At 29.4% G+C, this 18,691-nt stretch overlaps 1 protein-coding gene across 3 annotated transcripts in view; it reads right to left on the minus strand.

The window, feature by feature from the left end:
- LOC117178880 (glutamate receptor ionotropic, kainate 2-like) overlaps nt 1-18,691 on the minus strand; it is a 461,802-nt gene that overhangs the window by 259,579 nt on the left and 183,532 nt on the right. For 2 of the 3 annotated variants that reach the window (XM_033370403.1, XM_033370404.1), the window contains exon 3: nt 2,766-3,029. In XM_033370403.1, the coding sequence (XP_033226294.1) occupies nt 2,766-3,029 (264 nt within the window). The remainder of the gene's footprint in view (nt 1-2,765; nt 3,030-18,691) is intronic. The other variant, XM_033370402.1, reaches the window with a different exon arrangement.

Below are 18,691 nucleotides of genomic sequence, written 5' to 3' on the forward strand. Positions count from 1 at the left end.
CAACAAAAATTAACCTTGCCAGATAAAGTTTGCATGAATTGAAGATAACTTCCGATTTTTAACCGTGTCAGTTGTAAAATGATTTGATGAAACAAATCAATCCTTTCTTCGACCGTTGATATTTATTGATTTCCAATCGTAGATTTCATATTATTTATGTCTTACGGTCCAATCGTAAATCGAAAAAATAAATATGATAAAAAAAAACATGTTCTTCGAAACTCAGATATTTATATAATAGAAAAAACTCCTTTCAAAACTTCCTGACGTTTCAGTACACATGCGTACCTTTTTCAAAGGTTCTTAAACCTGAGTTGATGATAGTTTAAATAGTCAAACAGATCAATTTTCAGTAAAAAAAAGGAAACATTTCAGTCAATTGTTTTAAGAAAATTAATTAAAATTTAGTCATTTTTTGAAGTGTCAATAAATTTTTTCGAGACTTCAATCGATTACAACTGCATTTTTTAAAAATTGTACGAGAAAACAAAATTGGCGTAGGTTAGGACGTGTCGAGTAGACGAGATCAATATCATTCTCCTAACCTCGGTGAAACTTTTGCCAAAATATGTTTAATTTTCAACCGTTGCAAGTCTTACCTGACAAAAATTTTAACTTTTGTTTTTTCTGTGATTGTTTTAAATCTGGTGTTGACGTTTTCCCATTTATGCTGAGGACGCTGTAGCAGACTACAGATTTTATTCCATCGTAGAATAAACTTTCGCCAAATAGCATGTAAACTTTAACAGCAGGAAATTTTACATGTAACAAAATTTAACTTTAGTTTTTTCTATGATTATTTCTGAAGGATTTCAAGAGATTTCCAGTGATTTTGATAGTTTTAAAAGGATTTCGGAATATTTGAAAAGATTTCAAACAATTTTAAAGACTTTAAACAGAAACTAAAGTTTTTTCACTAATTTTGCAGGATGTGAGAGTATTTCAATTGGTTTTCGAAGATTGTAAGGGATTTGAAGGAATTTAAAAAGATTCCACGGAATTTTAGAAAGGTGGACACCAGATTTCTAGAATGGTTAACTTCTCGATTCTATATTTATTGGACGTATGTGATGTGAAACATTACACAATAAAAAATAAATAGAACAATGCATTTCGATTCCTCATTATGACTAAATAGCACACACGCATACATACATACACATACATTAAGAGAATGCCTTAGAAAGTTGTATTATAAACTTATCAACTAAGAAAGATTTGAATAAATCATGAAAAAAATAGTTGAAAGTGTAATGATTACGAAACTTCTTCCAAGATAAAGGAAGAGTACTTTTAATAAATGAAACTGCTTTCAATTAGAATAATTTTATTAAATTATTAAAAAGAGAAAACTCGCATGAAAAATAGTTTGGGTTCTCCTCCCAAGTAAGCATAGATTTTCCAGACTCCCTCCTCTCTAAAAAAGCCCTATTTAATGATTGGGCGCTTCCCCACCAGAACTGAAAAAATTAGTATTCTCAGAAAAATTAACATTGCTCAAAAAATTTGCATTGTCATTATGCAATTATGCTATCTGATAAAGGGGCAATATAGTTTGAAAGAATGCTTATACTAACGATCTCGTTTTCTGAGGATTATGCTTCAGAACTTAATCAACAACGGAGAAGAGCAGAAAAGAGGTAGATGTAAGTAACGGAAAGAAAAAGTCATTTGCATGATGAATTTTTCCCCCTAAAGCTATGGCAGCTGAATATTGATTGAATAATAAGTGAAATCTGCCACACCGTATTCTTCTTACCACAATCTAATTTCTGCAGCTACATCATCTTACAAGATAGAAGTTTGAAAACTGAATTGAATTGAAATTAAATGTGCATGATTAGAGATAAAGTGAAAGAGAGTCAGGTTTGTACATCGAAAAATTTGAAGAATTTCTGAAGGCGACTTGGCTATGAATATGCATCTCTCTTAACGCTGGAGATGAAGAAGAGGGTGCTAAAAGTTCGAGAGAGTTCTCTGTGCTCCATAATCGTCTTCACGCTTTCTTCAAGATGCTTCTAGTTCTCTTTATCAAGCGCAAAATTCTATTTCAGAGGAATTTCCTAGTTTCCATACTATGACATTTATATGTATGATGATGAATTTGAATGTTCTGAATTTATTATATGCTCTATGTATTATTTATAGAGTCGGAAAAATACATGGTTCAATTAATAAATTTATTGTTGGTTTAGCATATGGTTCTTATGTGGACAACAAAATATTTATTTCATTTTGTCAAATATAAATAATTTATTAGAGGCTACCCACACATTTGATTAACTTGAGAAAATATGTGGTAACATGAACGAACCGAAACAATGAAAAAATTTTGTTGGTTCGTGCATAGGAGTTTGGTCTACCTAACACAAACGTTGTTTATTTTAAGAAACTTTTCATTGCTTTTCTAAATGTAGATCTTTATTTATATGTATTATTTATATAACTTTGATTTGTTTTAGCTTAATTTGATCTACCTTCAGAAGATTCGCAGTTTCTCTTATCAGCATATTGGGATAGGCCATTAATCATATGAGATTCTAGAAGGGAGCGAAGGTCACAGCCATATCAAGATTGATCACCTGAGGGAGGGCAGTCTCAAGACACATTAAGTGCATTATTTTGTATTCACTTATGACATCATTATTCAAATTTGTTTGTATCACTTGAAGTGTCTTGTTTTTTTAAAGCGTTGATATGTTTCTAATTTTTATAGTGAAAATTGGTATTTCTAAAAAGTAAGAAAGATGAAATTGCGTAAGTACCGAAATTCTCACCGTAATCTTCTTCGTAGATAATGGCTACTCTTGTCCAGTTTAGGAATGCCATGACATCTTGGTAGGCATTGTTGAGCAGAGTTTGTGCGGGATGTAAATTGATGCTGAATTCTTTCGCCTCTGTATCCAGGTCAAGCCTGGCTTCCAGGTGCGGTATGTCCAGGGCGTCACAAATGCTGTGTATGTGCTGACCCAGGATTGGATTGGATGGACCAAAGATTGCCTGTACCCCAAATTTAACCTGTTGACAGGCTGAAAAAAGTGGTAATTTAGGATTATTTTAGAGTTTGTACCAAAGAAAAAAAGTATTGTTTGAAGAAAAATTTGTAATTCAGAATATTTTACAGAATGTTAATAGTTGTCACAGACATATTAATTATTAAGGTAAATCAAGCATTGCAATTTTGATTTTTGTTCGAATCAACAAAAGGTTTTTGGAAACAACCAAAATATTATGTTAAATTTACGACAAAACAAAAGTTTAATTGTCCCAAAACAATTTTACAGTGTAAAATAATTCAAAATTGATAAAAAAACAAAACAATTTTCAGTGTCTTTAAACTTTTCACTCGGTAAGATTCACCAGCGAGCAAAACATGTGTGTGTTATATTGAAAATAGAAATTTAAGGGGATGGGATATTGAAGTCGGAATTCAGATCTAGAAAATATTGGAACGAACAAGTAGAAAGTAGGATCTTAAAATGCGAAGAGTATTTGGTTGCAGATCACGAGCTAGGAAAAAACTTGAACCAGGATCGTTGTTTGAGAAAATTTTCAAAGAAGTCTTTGTTTATCTTCATATTTTATTATTTTCTTAAAATTGCATTATATCAATAAACAATAATCAATATTTCTATCTATAACAGACAATGTTTGAGAGCTAGCAAATCAATTTTTAAGGAGATTAGGGAGTCTAATTATTTATGGCTTATTGTATTAAAAGTTTAGTTTTACATCTGAAGTTAAAGTGAATCATACAGTAGTTTAAGTTAAGAACTTCATAAAGTGGAGGCTTTAGGAAAAACCGGGCAGCTCTTAACGATGTATTAAAATATCTTGTGGAACTTCTTCTGAGTTATTATAGAATATTTCATGTGAAAAGCATCCGAGTCATTTAAGCAAATATCATATTCAACATGCAAGGTTGAACAGTAGAGAATACAAAAGCGATATTGATATACCCCAGCATATCTAGTTTCTGGTTGTCTAAAAGTTCACCCTTCACACAAATCGAATTTTCACCTTCGTTGGAAATAATATCAAATATTGTACTTGAATTTGTGGAACAAAAGCTTTATCTAAAATAAATTTCGTATTAATTTTTTATAAAAGGTTTATTGATGACGTTTTTACTGTAATTCCAACTGACCAAATTATTGAGTTTTTTAAAATTTTGAACATTATGAAAGACTAAGCAATTTACTTTTGAAATTGAGGATAACAATTTTTTTAATTTTTCGGACTTGTCTACCGTTAAGAGTGAAAATCAAGTTTCAATTACAAATTGGTTTAAGACCCAGAATCATATATGGACGATTATCCTATGCCCTCATTAAGAGTGTTGTAAAAGAAGTTTCTGAAATGCATAACTGTTCTAGCACCACTTTAGAAAAAGAAGTGATTGGATGATCACAATCAAATATTACATATTATATCTCAACTCATAGTTTAATATTTAAATAAGAATCAAATGAAAATTCTCGAAAATCAAATTGTGCTTATTTGAAAACTAGTGCTTGGTTATTTTTTATTAAAGTTTCAAAATATTTTAATTTAACAGGAAATTATTTTGCGCTTATATACTTCAGCAATTTATTTTTCATACATCTACTTACTTCCTCTCGTGCCTTTACTAAAATTGGATATAAATTTCTGCGAACGATAATTGAACTTTTTCCTGCGAGGGAAATATTCTTTCTGTACCAACTATTAAGATTCCAAGCCATGGACAAGACCGTTTCTATTTCCTTTTAAAACGCATGCATGTCTTTGCTATTTCATTTATTTTTTAATATCCGCTCTTCACAAGGCACGTTCTGATAGAAATTTTCAGCCTTGGGCTGTGTGCCCTGGGTGTGACAAGATAAGGAACCATAAGAGAGAGAGAATAAAATAATAGAATTACTATCATCTCGAGATAATGAAATTCAATAAATATGAATTCTCCTTTACTTTAAATTTATAATTGCTTACTAACCTGATAATACACTGATAATATTTTCTTCTACTATAAAAGAGTTTTCTTTTGCAATCTGAGAAATATATCTTTTATTCTTTCGTGCAATTTCTTTCACATATGAGAAACCAATACTAGATGGATAAATGATGGAAAATTCGGAAAAGTATTGGATAGCAGACAAAAGATAAAACATTTATTCTAAAGATAATAATGCAATATAGCAATATAGCAATTATTCACACCTTTAAAGGTTAGTAAATGATAAGATCTTGCTTACTTATTTAAAAGTTTTTTGGTTGGTAGCCAATAACTGTTTGTGCTACCAACCTTAAAGTTAACAAATTATTTTGCAATATAAGGCTAATCTCGTATCGAATGGTACTTCATATAAAAACACGCAAAATATATATTCAAGAAAAATTCAGAGAATTAATGATTAGACAGTTTTAAAACAAAAGCCAAACAAATTAAAACAACCAGTGAAAGAATAATGAAATTAATTTAATTCCTTAAAAAATGATCATTTGCTGGCGGAAAAAATGTTCATCACTGTGTCAAAAACATATTTTTTAATTTGCTAATTCAAAAATAGAAAATAAGCAGGGAAAGGCTAATCATGAAACTTGTTGGTAAAATTGCTACAAATTTACTTCATACTGGTTTTCCTTAGATACTTTAGCTTCTCCTATATTTTCGTTATAAATTAAAAGGGACTAAATAAACCGCATGCGACTGTGAAGTTACAAGTTTTCTGCAAGTTGGTACGGCTGATTAAAAGCTTGGAAGACTGATTGTCCAGATTTGCCTCTCTCACCGCAGAATTATTAAAGAACTCGAACATGGTTTAAAAATGAATTCGAATTCAAATACTGCTGCGACAGACAGCCTAGTCGGCTTTTTAACTTATGCAAAGCAAGGAAAACTAGTTAAGAAGTCCTCCTTACCTCACTGGAACACTTTGAAAAATATTTCCGTGCTGTAGTATCCTTTCGACTGCGAATGACGCATCGTCTTTTCACGAATATCTACCTACTTTTCCATTTTAGTACACCTACGTGTCAGGACTTATCGGAAGAGAAATAGTAAGCTCCAGAGATTTCTGAGTAGGATGCTACGCGAGCTTTTAGAAAAGTTTAGAATTTCTTTAGAAAGGAAAGGCTACACGCATCTACCACAAAAAGAATACAGAGTCGATCCATTTCCTGAGTATTAGAGTTGTAGCGTTTTCACAATTCTACACGGAAAAAAACAAGATGTCTACATCGATACTAGCAGATCACCTGACTAAAGGACAAAACATAAATACAATAAAAAATTATGATTTTATTTCACATTGTTTATGCTGAGAAATAATTTTTATAAAACATCAATTTCACACATCTTTAAAATATAAAATTTTCAAATTCGTTGTCAATGGAATTTTTTTTGGTTTTATGATGCTTTCACATTGAATCGGTTATTAATAATAATTATTTTTTTCACAGTCTGTAAGACAGTTAAATTTGTTCCCGTGTGTCAATTTGGATGAAACTTGGTGACACTTTTTTGTTGGTTGGGTGAAGTTTAAAAAAAATAGTTTTCCAAGATTTTTTAAATTCAGGGAATTCCAGGATTTCTAATTTTGAGACCAGAATTTTTCTGAGAAACGCTTATCTCCGAAACCATTGCACAGTGGTCCAGATCAAGAATTTACTGTTCAAAATTGGCTAGAGATTTCAATGTTATTTTTTTTACACGTGATCTATTGCATAAATGAGTAAACTGGAAAATTATACTTTTTGAGGATATTATTTGTCATCGCCCAGGAAAAAACTCAGATCCACGTTCTGTGTTTTGGAATCATTGTAGGTATACTTGAGGGACAGTAATAATAATTAGTTTCAGATTGAGGTTAATTGTTATAAATAAGTTATATAAAAAATACTTGGATGAGAAGCTGGATGACAAAAAAATTGCTCGCTAACTGAAAGTAATTTCAAATAATGACCAGATATTTAAATTTTTAATGTTACATACATTTTAATAAACAAATAGTAAATTTTTGCTTCTTTCTCTTAACAAACCAGTTCAAAATATGATTTAAATTAATTAGAAATCAAACACGTTTACAAATATTAAATATTCCTTATTTTAAAAAGTAAAAATCACAACTAAATCAGAAAATTAGTCACCTCCACATAGACAAAAATTATTTTTTCTACTAAAAGATATTCCAGGAAATCGAATAGTAATAATCCATTAAGAAAATGTGTGGCTGACAAATATTCCAAAACTAGTAACTTTAATGCCAAAAACGAGGATTCGTTTACTATATCATATTCTATACAACTAAATAGTTACTGATAGACTATCTAATAAATATTCTACAGTAACTGTTTTCCACAGTAATAAGCTGTTTTTCCCTAATTCGAGTTTAGAAATCCTTATTGAGTTAATTTATCAATAAATTGATTCAAGTAGAAAAAATACTATTTCTCAATAAGTACTTTGCTTATAAACGAATACTGAAAGTCAATATTTTTAGAATTTTCTCATAATTTATGTTCACATATATAAAAAGGATTTATGCTTAAAACGTTCTGTGATTATTAATTACTTCAAGACATATTTATAATTAATTTTATGCAAAAAAATGTTTACGTATTAGGTAATTGTAGAAATCAGTATGTATTGAATGATTTTTGATAACAATAACAACTAAGTCAATGATACATTTTTAACTTATTATTACTATTTTATTGCCTAGAATAAAGTTAGGGAGAAAAAGTTTCGTGTATGTAAAAGCAATTAATTTTGGAATCGGTTTTTAATTTTTGTCATAAACAATGCAAAATATTTAATATTCTTAACTTTGTGTGTTTTTTCAATCAATTTAAAACATATTGAAAATTGTGTGGGCGATTATTTAACATTTTCACTTTTATTTTAACTGGTGCCACACATGTGTTAAACATTTTTTTAAATATGAATATTTTGATTCCTTATACATGCCTGTGCATCAAATCGAATAGATACTGAACGCAATGAAGTTACCTTTTACAAAAATATAGAATACATTGATTTGTTATTTGTCTCATTAGCAAATCGCTGCATATACCAACTTCTTTAAGTCTAAATTTTTCTTTATATCAAAATCTAAAATAAGTCAAAAATGGCAGAAAATCATAAAAAATCCAAATATTTACATTGAAAAAAAAATTCATGGCGAAAAATAGAACAAAACATTTATTTTTTATTTTTCGGGGGCCCCTTTTGAAAATTTTTCTTTTTTGAACTGAACAAAAGAGGACAAAAAATTAAACACTAAATCTGTAAAATTTATTGAAAGGCAACTGGCGGTTTATGAAAATTTGTTGAAAAACATAAAAATCATGGATATATATGAAAATTGCTAGAACCTCATACAACTGTGATTATTTAGGAAATGGAATGACCATTGAAGGTAGAAAGGAGAAGATATTTGTTTGGTAAATGTATTGGATAAGAGATTTGACGGGAAAATGAGACTATTTTAAGATTGCACAATTATTTCTAGTAGTTTTTTATTGCTTATTCGTGATTCATAATTTTTATAAATTAATACTAAAATGCGAAATTTTGCATCAAATATTTTTAATAGTTACTAAAATTGTACCGTGTAAACAAATTTTTTAACACATTTTGATGTAAAGATTAATGAAATAAAAAAATATTATATAAGCAAAGGAAGTTTCAATATAGGCCAATAAAAAATCTATAAAATTAATTAAATTTCACTGGAGGTAGAAAATCCTATTATGCAATTCTTCTGAAATACTGTAATCTTCTCGATATTACCTATTATTTTCATAAATGAATGATCAGATATGCAAGAATTGAAAAAAAGAAAATTGCAAAAGATTACAAATTTGTATATATTTCTAACCTTTTTCATATTTTTCGGTTGACGAAAGAGTGTCTACAAAACTTTGAATTAAATCCGTGCTTTAAAATACATGTGTGTAAAATATTTTCAATTTTCTACGAAAGATCTCCTATTTGTACTTGAATTGTTACATTCTTAAAACATGAAAGCTTTGAATCGAAAATTGGATCAGTTATTTTGAAGATTGAAATTTGGACCTCAAAAGAGTTAATTTGATTCTCGAGAAAGTTGGAACGTAAATTTCTCGGCACTTCAGTAGATAAAGATCGGTGTGAAGAACAAGGAAATTCAATATTTCACCATTGCCTGTGACAAAGAGTCAATAAATTTTGGAAGTCTTTGCAGATACTTTGGTTCTACTATCAAGTTTTCGCCGGTGTGAGTTAAATGTATTAGGATCTGGTCCGATCACAAATTTTTTTTACGATTTTTATCGAGTTCACTCCAGATTGAAAATCGAACAAACGCGTGGTTTACGACGAACCATAGAGTATGGAAGTGAATACTCGACCACATACGAACACACGTACATCCCAAGGTAGATTTTTGGTAGATTGTATGAGCATGTCAAAGAAAAGAAATACTCATTTTTCCTCACGAACTCAAGAGTTTTTCTTCTGCTCTGCTCTGCTTTGCGGCTTTAAAGAATCGGACTTCATAAAATGAGACAAAACGGAGAAGCGATTTTGTCTGATATTTTGTATACGCAATCAAAAACTTTCAGGACAGGCCGTTCTTTTTGGACAAAATTCTATTTTTTATGCAATAATCAGAAACAGAGAAAAATGCGGCTTTTTGCGACACCATGATAACACTATCATCATAGTAGTGGAGTATTACACTATTTATCTAAAAAGAAAGTAGATAAAATAGTTGTCTAAATCGGTTTTTGCTTTCGTCACTGAACATGAATGTTGCGGGCTATGCCGGAGGAAATCTGTTTTTTTTTTAGTTAACCTAACGATAAAACGAAAAACTACCATAAAGTAAGGTCCTGAAGAATAACAGTTTTTCGTTTTGTTTTTTGGTTCATCATTTCTGTTTTGGTTCATTTTGGTTCAAAACATAACCAAGCAGATGCTCTTCCTCCAGCATGGTCGGTGACAAGCATGGTAAATCAATGGGAAATTTACTGGGTATCTTTAATTTTCAGATTATGTATACAAAAAACTAGGAAAAGTCGCTTTTACCAATTATTTTTGGGGGCCTTGAGGATACGTGAAGAAGGCAGAAGGGTATTACAAATTTGAAAAGAAACTTCATTGCATCATTGTTATAGTCTTAAAGAAGAAATAAATGCATTATAGATCTTTTGCTTAAAGTTTTAGAATGATTAAAAATGTAATAAAGTGTGAATTATTTATTTATGTGTCGTTTCCAGCAATATGGGGATATCCTAATATCTGAATATGTCAATAAACTTCAGGTAGGATACTAAATTTCTTCGATCAGACTCAAACTTCGGCAAAGTGTAGTCTTACGTTCCAATTACATAAGAATTTTTTTCTAAATAAATATCTTTCGTTTCAAAATAAAATACTAAATTAAACTTTCCTTTTTTAAGAATTTCAACCATTTGTTTCGGTTTGATTTTTAGCTTTAAAGAAAGCTGGATTTTTCCAGCAAATATTTGTTTCTGAAAATAAAAAAGTACTCTGTTGGACGAAGGCCGCCCTCGTGGTACGCATCAGAGATTAAAATGCAACTAAGAATTGGAAAAAATTCGACAAAAAAATTTATATTTAACCTTCGTTTTTGAAGGTCAAATATTTATTTAACAAACAATTCTTAGGTTTAGTGAAAACTATATAAAAAATAATATCGAAACTGTAGAAGACTACATTTTTTTACTAATATAAGGTAAATATCATAGTAATTCTGACGGTCCCACTAATCGCGGAGCTTGGTTATCATTCTAATATATTGTTAACAAAATGTGTTAAAAGTAATATTTCATGATAAAACTCACTTTGGCATTTTATAAAAGCAAGTAAAAATAACATCCATTCAAATGAAATAAAAAGAAAGAACATTGGTCTCATGATTACTGGGAGTAAAGTCACGATTACTGGGACGTTTACCTTAGAAAGACCTTGTAATCGAGCTGTAGCCAGACAAATTTTCGGGGGGGGGCAGGACATATGGGGGGGGGGTATACAGCGACACACGGGAGAGTATATTTAAATTACGTGCATGTTTAAAGAATTTCGGGGGTTAAACCCCCATATTACCCCCCCTCCCCCCTGATACGGCCTTGTTTGGAATCATCGAAATATATGATATCCTCAAAAAACTATTCGACACTTATTTTCAGAAATAAAAAAATGTCTTTTTAAATTGTAAATTGGACTGTTTTTTAAAAAAGAAAACTGTTTTGTATTTAATTAAATTCTTTTCCGTTTGAAAGTTTGATCATTTGGTTAAAAAAAAACCGTTATCTTTCTTGGTTGAAAATTGATCTCTGTTGGTTGAGGATTAACTTTTTCGTTGAAAATTCATCGAATCTGTACAAAATTCGTCTTTTTCGGCTCAACAATTCTGCTCCTTTTTAGAGAATTCGTATTTTTGTATAGAATAATTTTAAAATAAAAATCTTTTTTGCTGAGATAATAACAGTTACATTTTTTGTTGAGAATTCCCCTACCTTGATCAAATTATACTGTTTTTAATTAAAAATTAAAATATTTCTTGTTTGAAATATCAACTTCTTAAAACAGTTTTTGTTACAAATTTAATTATTAAAAAATGTTTAAGTCTCTTGTTAAAAAGTCGTCTTTTTGGTCGAAGATTTTACTTTTTTTGTTTAACCTTCTCCGTTTAGGTAGAACATTCGTCCTATTGGGTTGAAAATTCAGCTATCCTCTAAACATTTAAAAAATAGTTAAAATTTTATCTTCCTCTTTTAAGAAATCGACCGATTGATTGAAAATTCAACTGTGTGGTTGAAAAGCCATGTTTTTTAATTCAACTGTTTGATTCGTATAGAAAATTTGCTCCGTTGAATAAAAAATATATCTGATTTGTTACAAAAATGCTTCATAAAAAATTCTTTTTTAATGGTTGAACACGCAATTATTTTAGAAAAATCTCGTCTGTTTCCTTTGAAGATTCTATTTTTTTAACGCAACTGTTTGTGGTTAAAGTTAAATTTTTTCTGTTTGAAAATTTAACAATTTAGTTGAAAATGCATTTTTTTAGGTTGCAGATTCAACTATTTTGTTGATAATTTGTCTTTTTGCTTGGAAGTTTAACTATAATGAAACTTCTATAATTTGAGGTGCTTCGTAACCAACAAAAGTTGAATTATAGAGAATTCGAATTATGGAAAATCAAAGTGTCAGTTGGGACAAAAAAAACTTTGAATTATTGAAAATTCTAATCAAAGAGGTTTTATCTAAAATTAATTTTGTTGTTGATGAAAATTCAGCTACTTGGTTGAAAAATCATCCTTCTTGGTTGAAAATTAAATTAAAAAAAAATTCATTTATTCGTGTTTAAACTTCCTTATTGTCTACCTATTTTCGTGAAAAATGACCCTGTTTCCCCAATTTTTAGAAAATTTTTAGCTGTGAAAGTATGTTAAAATATTATGTGCGTGTATGTTTTGTTTTTTATTTGAGGCGTTTATTCAATTGAATTTTGGCTCACAATAGGGGCTGGGGGGGGTGTTCACATTTGCATTGCTGACCTGGGGGCGGGGGGTCAAGCTTTGAAAGATGATCTTCGTCGTCGAAGATTATGGATGAATACAGTTTTTAAAACAGTGGGGGGGGGGGGCGCAAGACAAAACTCTAATCTTTAAAAACAGAGACAGAGCTTTAAAAAATATCTCAAAATTTCTAACGTAGTTTATATATACCCCCCTATGCTTGGCGTCGGGTCTACTTTTTGTTTTAATTTCATTAATGTCTTCGCATCCTGTATAAAGGAAATATCCTAATTTTTCTTGGTCAAGTTACTTCGAGCCTGTCTCTTGAGCAATTGGACTCCCCTTATTCCAACGCTTGTAAAACTCAACACGCAAATTGGCTTCCAACTTCTAAGAAATCCAACGGCAATTTCTAAAGCTAAGTAATAGGGAAAGAGGAATGAGGGAAAAGCTGTACGGAGACGAGTCACACTCCTTCATAAAGCCCGCGGGCTCTCATTAAAATTTCAAAGCCTTGCAGATCTTTCGCGGTCTCGATTTCTGCCAGAATTTGTTCTCTTCACTGGAAAAGACTTCTATCTATATCTTATTAATTCAGATTAATCGTCCATTAATAGCAAGTCCATCGAATGCTATTTAAATTTCCCTTTCCATTTTATTTCTTCAAATCGACGCTAAAATTTCAGAAGTTTGTTTGAGGTACCTTTGGTTTACTGGTGCAAAAGAAATTAATTATTTTCCAGACCCTCTCTTTAAAAGGTTAGAAATATCTTCGTTTGAAGTGAGAAGTTGAAAGGGGATGAAAAGACGGCAACTCCGCTGAAAATCTCAATTCTCCGGAGACGTTTAAGTATACTTTAAAAAAAAAAATTACAAGTTTGACTATTGTACCAAAAAATTAGCTTCCAGAAGTAAAAAGGTTTAAGTACCTTACTGAGGCAATTACTTTTTTTCAGTTTCTTAAGCAATTCCGTTTATTTTAATGGATAAAGTTTTTTCTCTGCATATTGTCTACTCTAAGTATCAGAAAATAAATCTTTTATGAGTGGTATTAATAGTGAATATAATACTCTGGATGAAGAAAAACTTTTTACTATGGGTTTTTTCGAAACAAATGTTTATAATTACATACCTCTTGATAAGATTTGGTTTATTGATTTGTTTCTTATAATGTTTTTTTAAATATAAAAAATCAAAAATGGTTCATATCAAAAGCTATACACTAATTACTTGTGAGATTCTACTAATTTAATTAAAAAGAAGTAAGCGTTTAAAGGTGTAGAGAATGACTTATTCAACTTTTGTTTCAATAAACGAGGCGTTCTAAAGAGACTCGAGGTCAAATTTGGATGGTCCAAAAATGCACCAAAAAATTTTGGCTTCATACAAGAGATACCCATTTTGTGAGGATTCTGAAAAAAGATATATTTTTTAATTGGTCAAAATTCAATCGTGTCTTCTGGCCTTTAAAACTAACATGATATTTTAAAAGGAAAAAGCTCCGTTTTGAGAAAAGGGAATGAAGAATGCTTATTATGAACCATTCATAAAATATTATATAGTCACGTATTGCGAAATATTCGACGAATAATTTCCACCAAAAAAATTTCATGTGGAAAAACAGTTTAACGTTAAATTCGCGCCAAACACGACTTTCTTAGAATATTTTTTGACATCAACAAATATTATTCGATAAAACATAATTTTTCTTAGTATTTCAAAACGAATTTTAAATTTTGTTCAACAATTATTATTTTTATTTAAAATATTTTTTTACCCTGTGAATCACGAACAGTTATTTTTTTCGTGACAAATGATGCACTTAATTAATTTTATGAGTAATATTTATTGTGTAACAAGCTTTTAAATTGCTTAAACAATTTATATTATTTGTAACATTTTTTTCTACAAATCGTGAAAAATTAGTATTTTCTAACACTAATGATAAAATTAATGAGAATTCGGATTAAGATTGTTTTAAGGCAATTTGCAATTATTCAAAACATTTTTATTTGTTTTAATTCTATTGATGTAAACAAATTATAGTTTATTAATTTACTTGTTTGAAATTTTTCTTTGTTTTAAGTTTTTTAAAAAGTAAAATTGTTTTAATTATTGAAAAATGTCTTAAAAAAAAACTTTTACTCCCAATATTCGTTGATTGTGCCATCACTTTCAGAAAATATTGTTTTTTCACAATTTAACTGAAAAGAAAATTGTACAAAAATAAATGGTCTAAAAAAGCATCAAATAGGGAAACGAAAAATGTAACTCTTAAAATATATGAATTATATCATTTATCCCCAACAAAACTACCTTTTTACGATCTAGAAGGAGAAATAGTTTTTTGAAGGAAACAATAATTGTGTAAAAAATTAAACATTAGTTTCAAAACTCTTGTCATCTTGTGTTTTACCAAATAATAATAATATATGACAAAAGCAGTTGAAAGGTGGCACGCCATACGGGCATAACTTTTTTTAAAACTAAAAATTGGATTTTCTATCAAATCGTCTACATCTTTTAATTACCTCAAATCGTGTTCGTCTAACGAAAAAGACCTTCCGTCTATTTTTCTAAAACCTAATAATATTTTTAAATCAAATCTTTTATTGTATCGATTCAAAAACTTAATGGCTAGAACGCACATTTTTAATTTTTTTTTTGAAATTTGAAAATGTCATTATTTACCATTGTCCAAATTTGAGAAAACATGTTCTTCAAGCAAAAAAAAAAAAAACTTTCCCTCTATTTTCTCGATACCTCATAGGGGAGACCATGGCGGAATGGGACGGGTTATTTTTTCATTAAAGTACTCTCCATCTGTTGTTAAATACTACAATGTAAATTGTTATTTAAATAATGAAAACTTTTACGTTTCTAATCCCTTAATAATTAAATGTGATGGTAAAGCAAATAATTACGAATAAAAAATATAAATTGACAAGTGGCGTTTTTGTCTCCCCTCGCCCGAGCCTAGAGCGGAAAAAGCCTGGAGCCTGGATAAAAAAAGTAATTTTTGAAAGAAAGAATTTAGTGTTGAGTAATATTGTTTATAATTTTGTTATATATGAATCGTTATCAGCTTTCATATTTTCTGAAAGTGACATAAGATTTACTTTATTTTTGATGAAGCAGTTTACTAATTTTCATCAGGAATTAGTAGGAAATGTGATAGTGAAAATATTTATAAAAATGATTTTACTGATCTTGAAGGTATATTTAGCTACATTTCATATTTATTTAGTATAGAATTTATTTAGGTTAGAAAAGTCTCCTAAAACTTTAATATTTGTTTGGTATACTTTTCCATTTATATAAGAGATAGTTTATAGTTTAACAGACTTTTCTGAACTCCAGAAAATTTGAAATAAAAAAATTCAGAAAGACAAATACTTTGATGGCTGAGACGACGATACAAATTCGTAAAAATTTAAAAATTGGTCTTATCCCTGTATTTCAATACAAATTAAAGCTGCATAAATATTTATATTAAAAATAGGACTCGAAAAATAATATTTTCTACTTCTCACGATATAATCTACTATAGAATACGTACAACTGTACAAAGTTTAACTTACATTTCTTAATATATAGGACTTGATTTTTCAATTTCCAATTTTCTGACATTTGGGTTATGACATTCAGAGAAATAGTGTCCCGTCTCGCCCCAGTACGTATCCCATTCTATCCTAAATCGTAATTTTCATTGATTAATGAATAATAATCATTTGTTATTATAAAATGCATAAAATCATTTATAAAAATAAAATTTAATAATTGACTTTCGCAAAAATCGTTATGAAAAACATATTTTGAAATTTTCAGTAATTAATTTCCATTTAAAATTACTTTAAAATAAAAGAATCTATATACTTCCTAAATACCAAAACAACTGTCTGCCTGTACTATTTAATTTTTTTTCTTTTTTTCTTTTCAAGACCTGGCGAGTTAGTTCTTCTACCTATTTTGATAACCACCGAACTTAAGATAATCGGGTGTCCCGTCTTACCACGGTGTCCCGTTCCACATTAGTTTCCTCCACTAGATTTAAATCATGCCTCTTTCTTTTGTTTCGATTCAAAAGTAATATAACTTCAATTATTTTCTATTATTAGTTCAAATTTTTGTTAAACTGAAGTTCTGACTTTTTTATTGCTGCCCAAGTTCGAAAAAAACATACGCTTCTAAAGAAATAAACTTTTTTCTTAACTTTCCTCGGCCCGTAGTAACATTTTCCAGTAAAACTTTTAAGAGTTGAATTTGGCACTGATTTATCTCAAAAGTCCTTTCTTATTTTATTCTTAAATGGAAGATTTCATGTTTGAGAACGTATTTTGTCTTTACTGTAAAATCGTAAAAACGTGGGCTGGACCCTTATCGCATGCTGCATTTGAGTTTTAAAAGTCGTCTTTGTCACGCATTTTTACAAGTCTATTTTTAATTTTTCGAGGTATTTTCTGGCAAAGATACAAGGGGATTAGGGGAGTTAAAACAAAAAGTTATAGAGTGAAAAGAATTGGTTCAATATTCCTTAAGATCGGACTAAACATTTAGTTACATTTCGGCTGGACCCTGATAACTCGAAAAAAAATTCAATTAAATGTTTAAGCATACATTCATATAGAAAATTTTGTGGCGCGTCATTTTTCCTTTTTTAAAAATGTATCTTTGTAATTTTTGTAATAAAGAAAAAACTGTATTCTTTAAAAGAGAAAATTTGTCAATAATTGTGACCTTATCTCACTCTAAAACCCAATCTGATTAATACTTTAACCTGGAAAAGTTTGTTGTTTTTTTTATTAATTAAATGTTTATAGACGCATTAACTGCCAGGGTTATTACCGTCTTTTTTATAGGGTTAATTATTAACAGTAGGGTATCTATGGGATAGTATATCAAGGGACAGAAGCGAAGCTTTCTTAAACCGCACATACAGCCTTGCTTCCTACTACAAGAATCAAACACGCACCGACAAAATTCCCAAAATAAATCAATATTTCTAACGCAATTTTCCTTAAGATGAACTAATTTTCCAGCTTATTCAGGGCTAACGTTACAGAAACTTCCGTCATACTTGCCCAAGCGCAATGATTGACTGGTTAGTTTTACGCGAAATTATTTAATACATGATAAATATTAAATAATAAACAAATTATATCAATTTCAATTCTTATTAAAACAAAATTTACATTTAATCATAATAAAATTCTTATAGCTATTAATGAATTAAAAACTAAATTATTAAAAATTTATAATTAGCAATAGAATATCATATATATACTTATATAAATTTACAATTTATTAGTACCTAAAATTTTTGTTTATTGAGAAAAGTTATAATTTCTTCCGTTAATCATGATTGAAATTAAATTCGAGAATTTTCAATCGCTTCGCTATAATCGTTTCAACTGAGCGAAAACTTCCAGTGGAAGAAATGTTCATTAGGATATAATAGAGTTTTTTAAATGTATTTTTACGCCAATCGAGATGTGTTATCGGTTCTTGCGTTCAACCAACAAGTTTTAATAATATTGAAAAATAATAAAAAGAAAGAAAACCCTTTTACGCTTTCTTCATTCTGCACGCCTTGAAAGTTTATAGAAGAAACATAAAGTAAATTAAATTTTTGCCTAAAAATAGTAAGTATTTAAATTCCGGATCTACTATCATAACTTAGGAAAGGCAATTTCTTTACTCATAAGATTTATTCGCTTTGATCACACTTAGTTTTATGTAATATTAAATATATTGTTTTTTGTATCTTTACGAAATTCTCAACCCAATCTTTCTCATTCCAAAATCTTTTATTCTTGGATAAGGTTCTGATAAATTCGATGCCATTTTTGTTTAAGAATCAATAAATTTTCAGCTTGCAACAAACAGCTTTGATTCAAGTTCTAAGCAAATAAGTAAATTTGGAATCAGATTATTCTAAAACCTTAACCCGAAATTCTAATGCGTTTGCTTTCATATGAAAAAAAGATCCCCTTAAGAACATATTTCCCTAAAAAATATGTTTTTTTTTTGGATAAATATAAAAATATTCAGAATCTGAGGTCAAAATAGTTATATTTTTTAATTTCAGAGTGAGATGAAATACAGATTTTTTTGTCAAATTTTCTTTTAACATAAATTCCAGTGTGGATAAATGGTATGAGTTCATGGGAGGGGGGGGGGG

This window comes from Belonocnema kinseyi, chromosome 8, assembly GCF_010883055.1.
Source record: "Belonocnema kinseyi isolate 2016_QV_RU_SX_M_011 chromosome 8, B_treatae_v1, whole genome shotgun sequence".
Taxonomy (NCBI): domain Eukaryota; kingdom Metazoa; phylum Arthropoda; class Insecta; order Hymenoptera; family Cynipidae; genus Belonocnema; species Belonocnema kinseyi.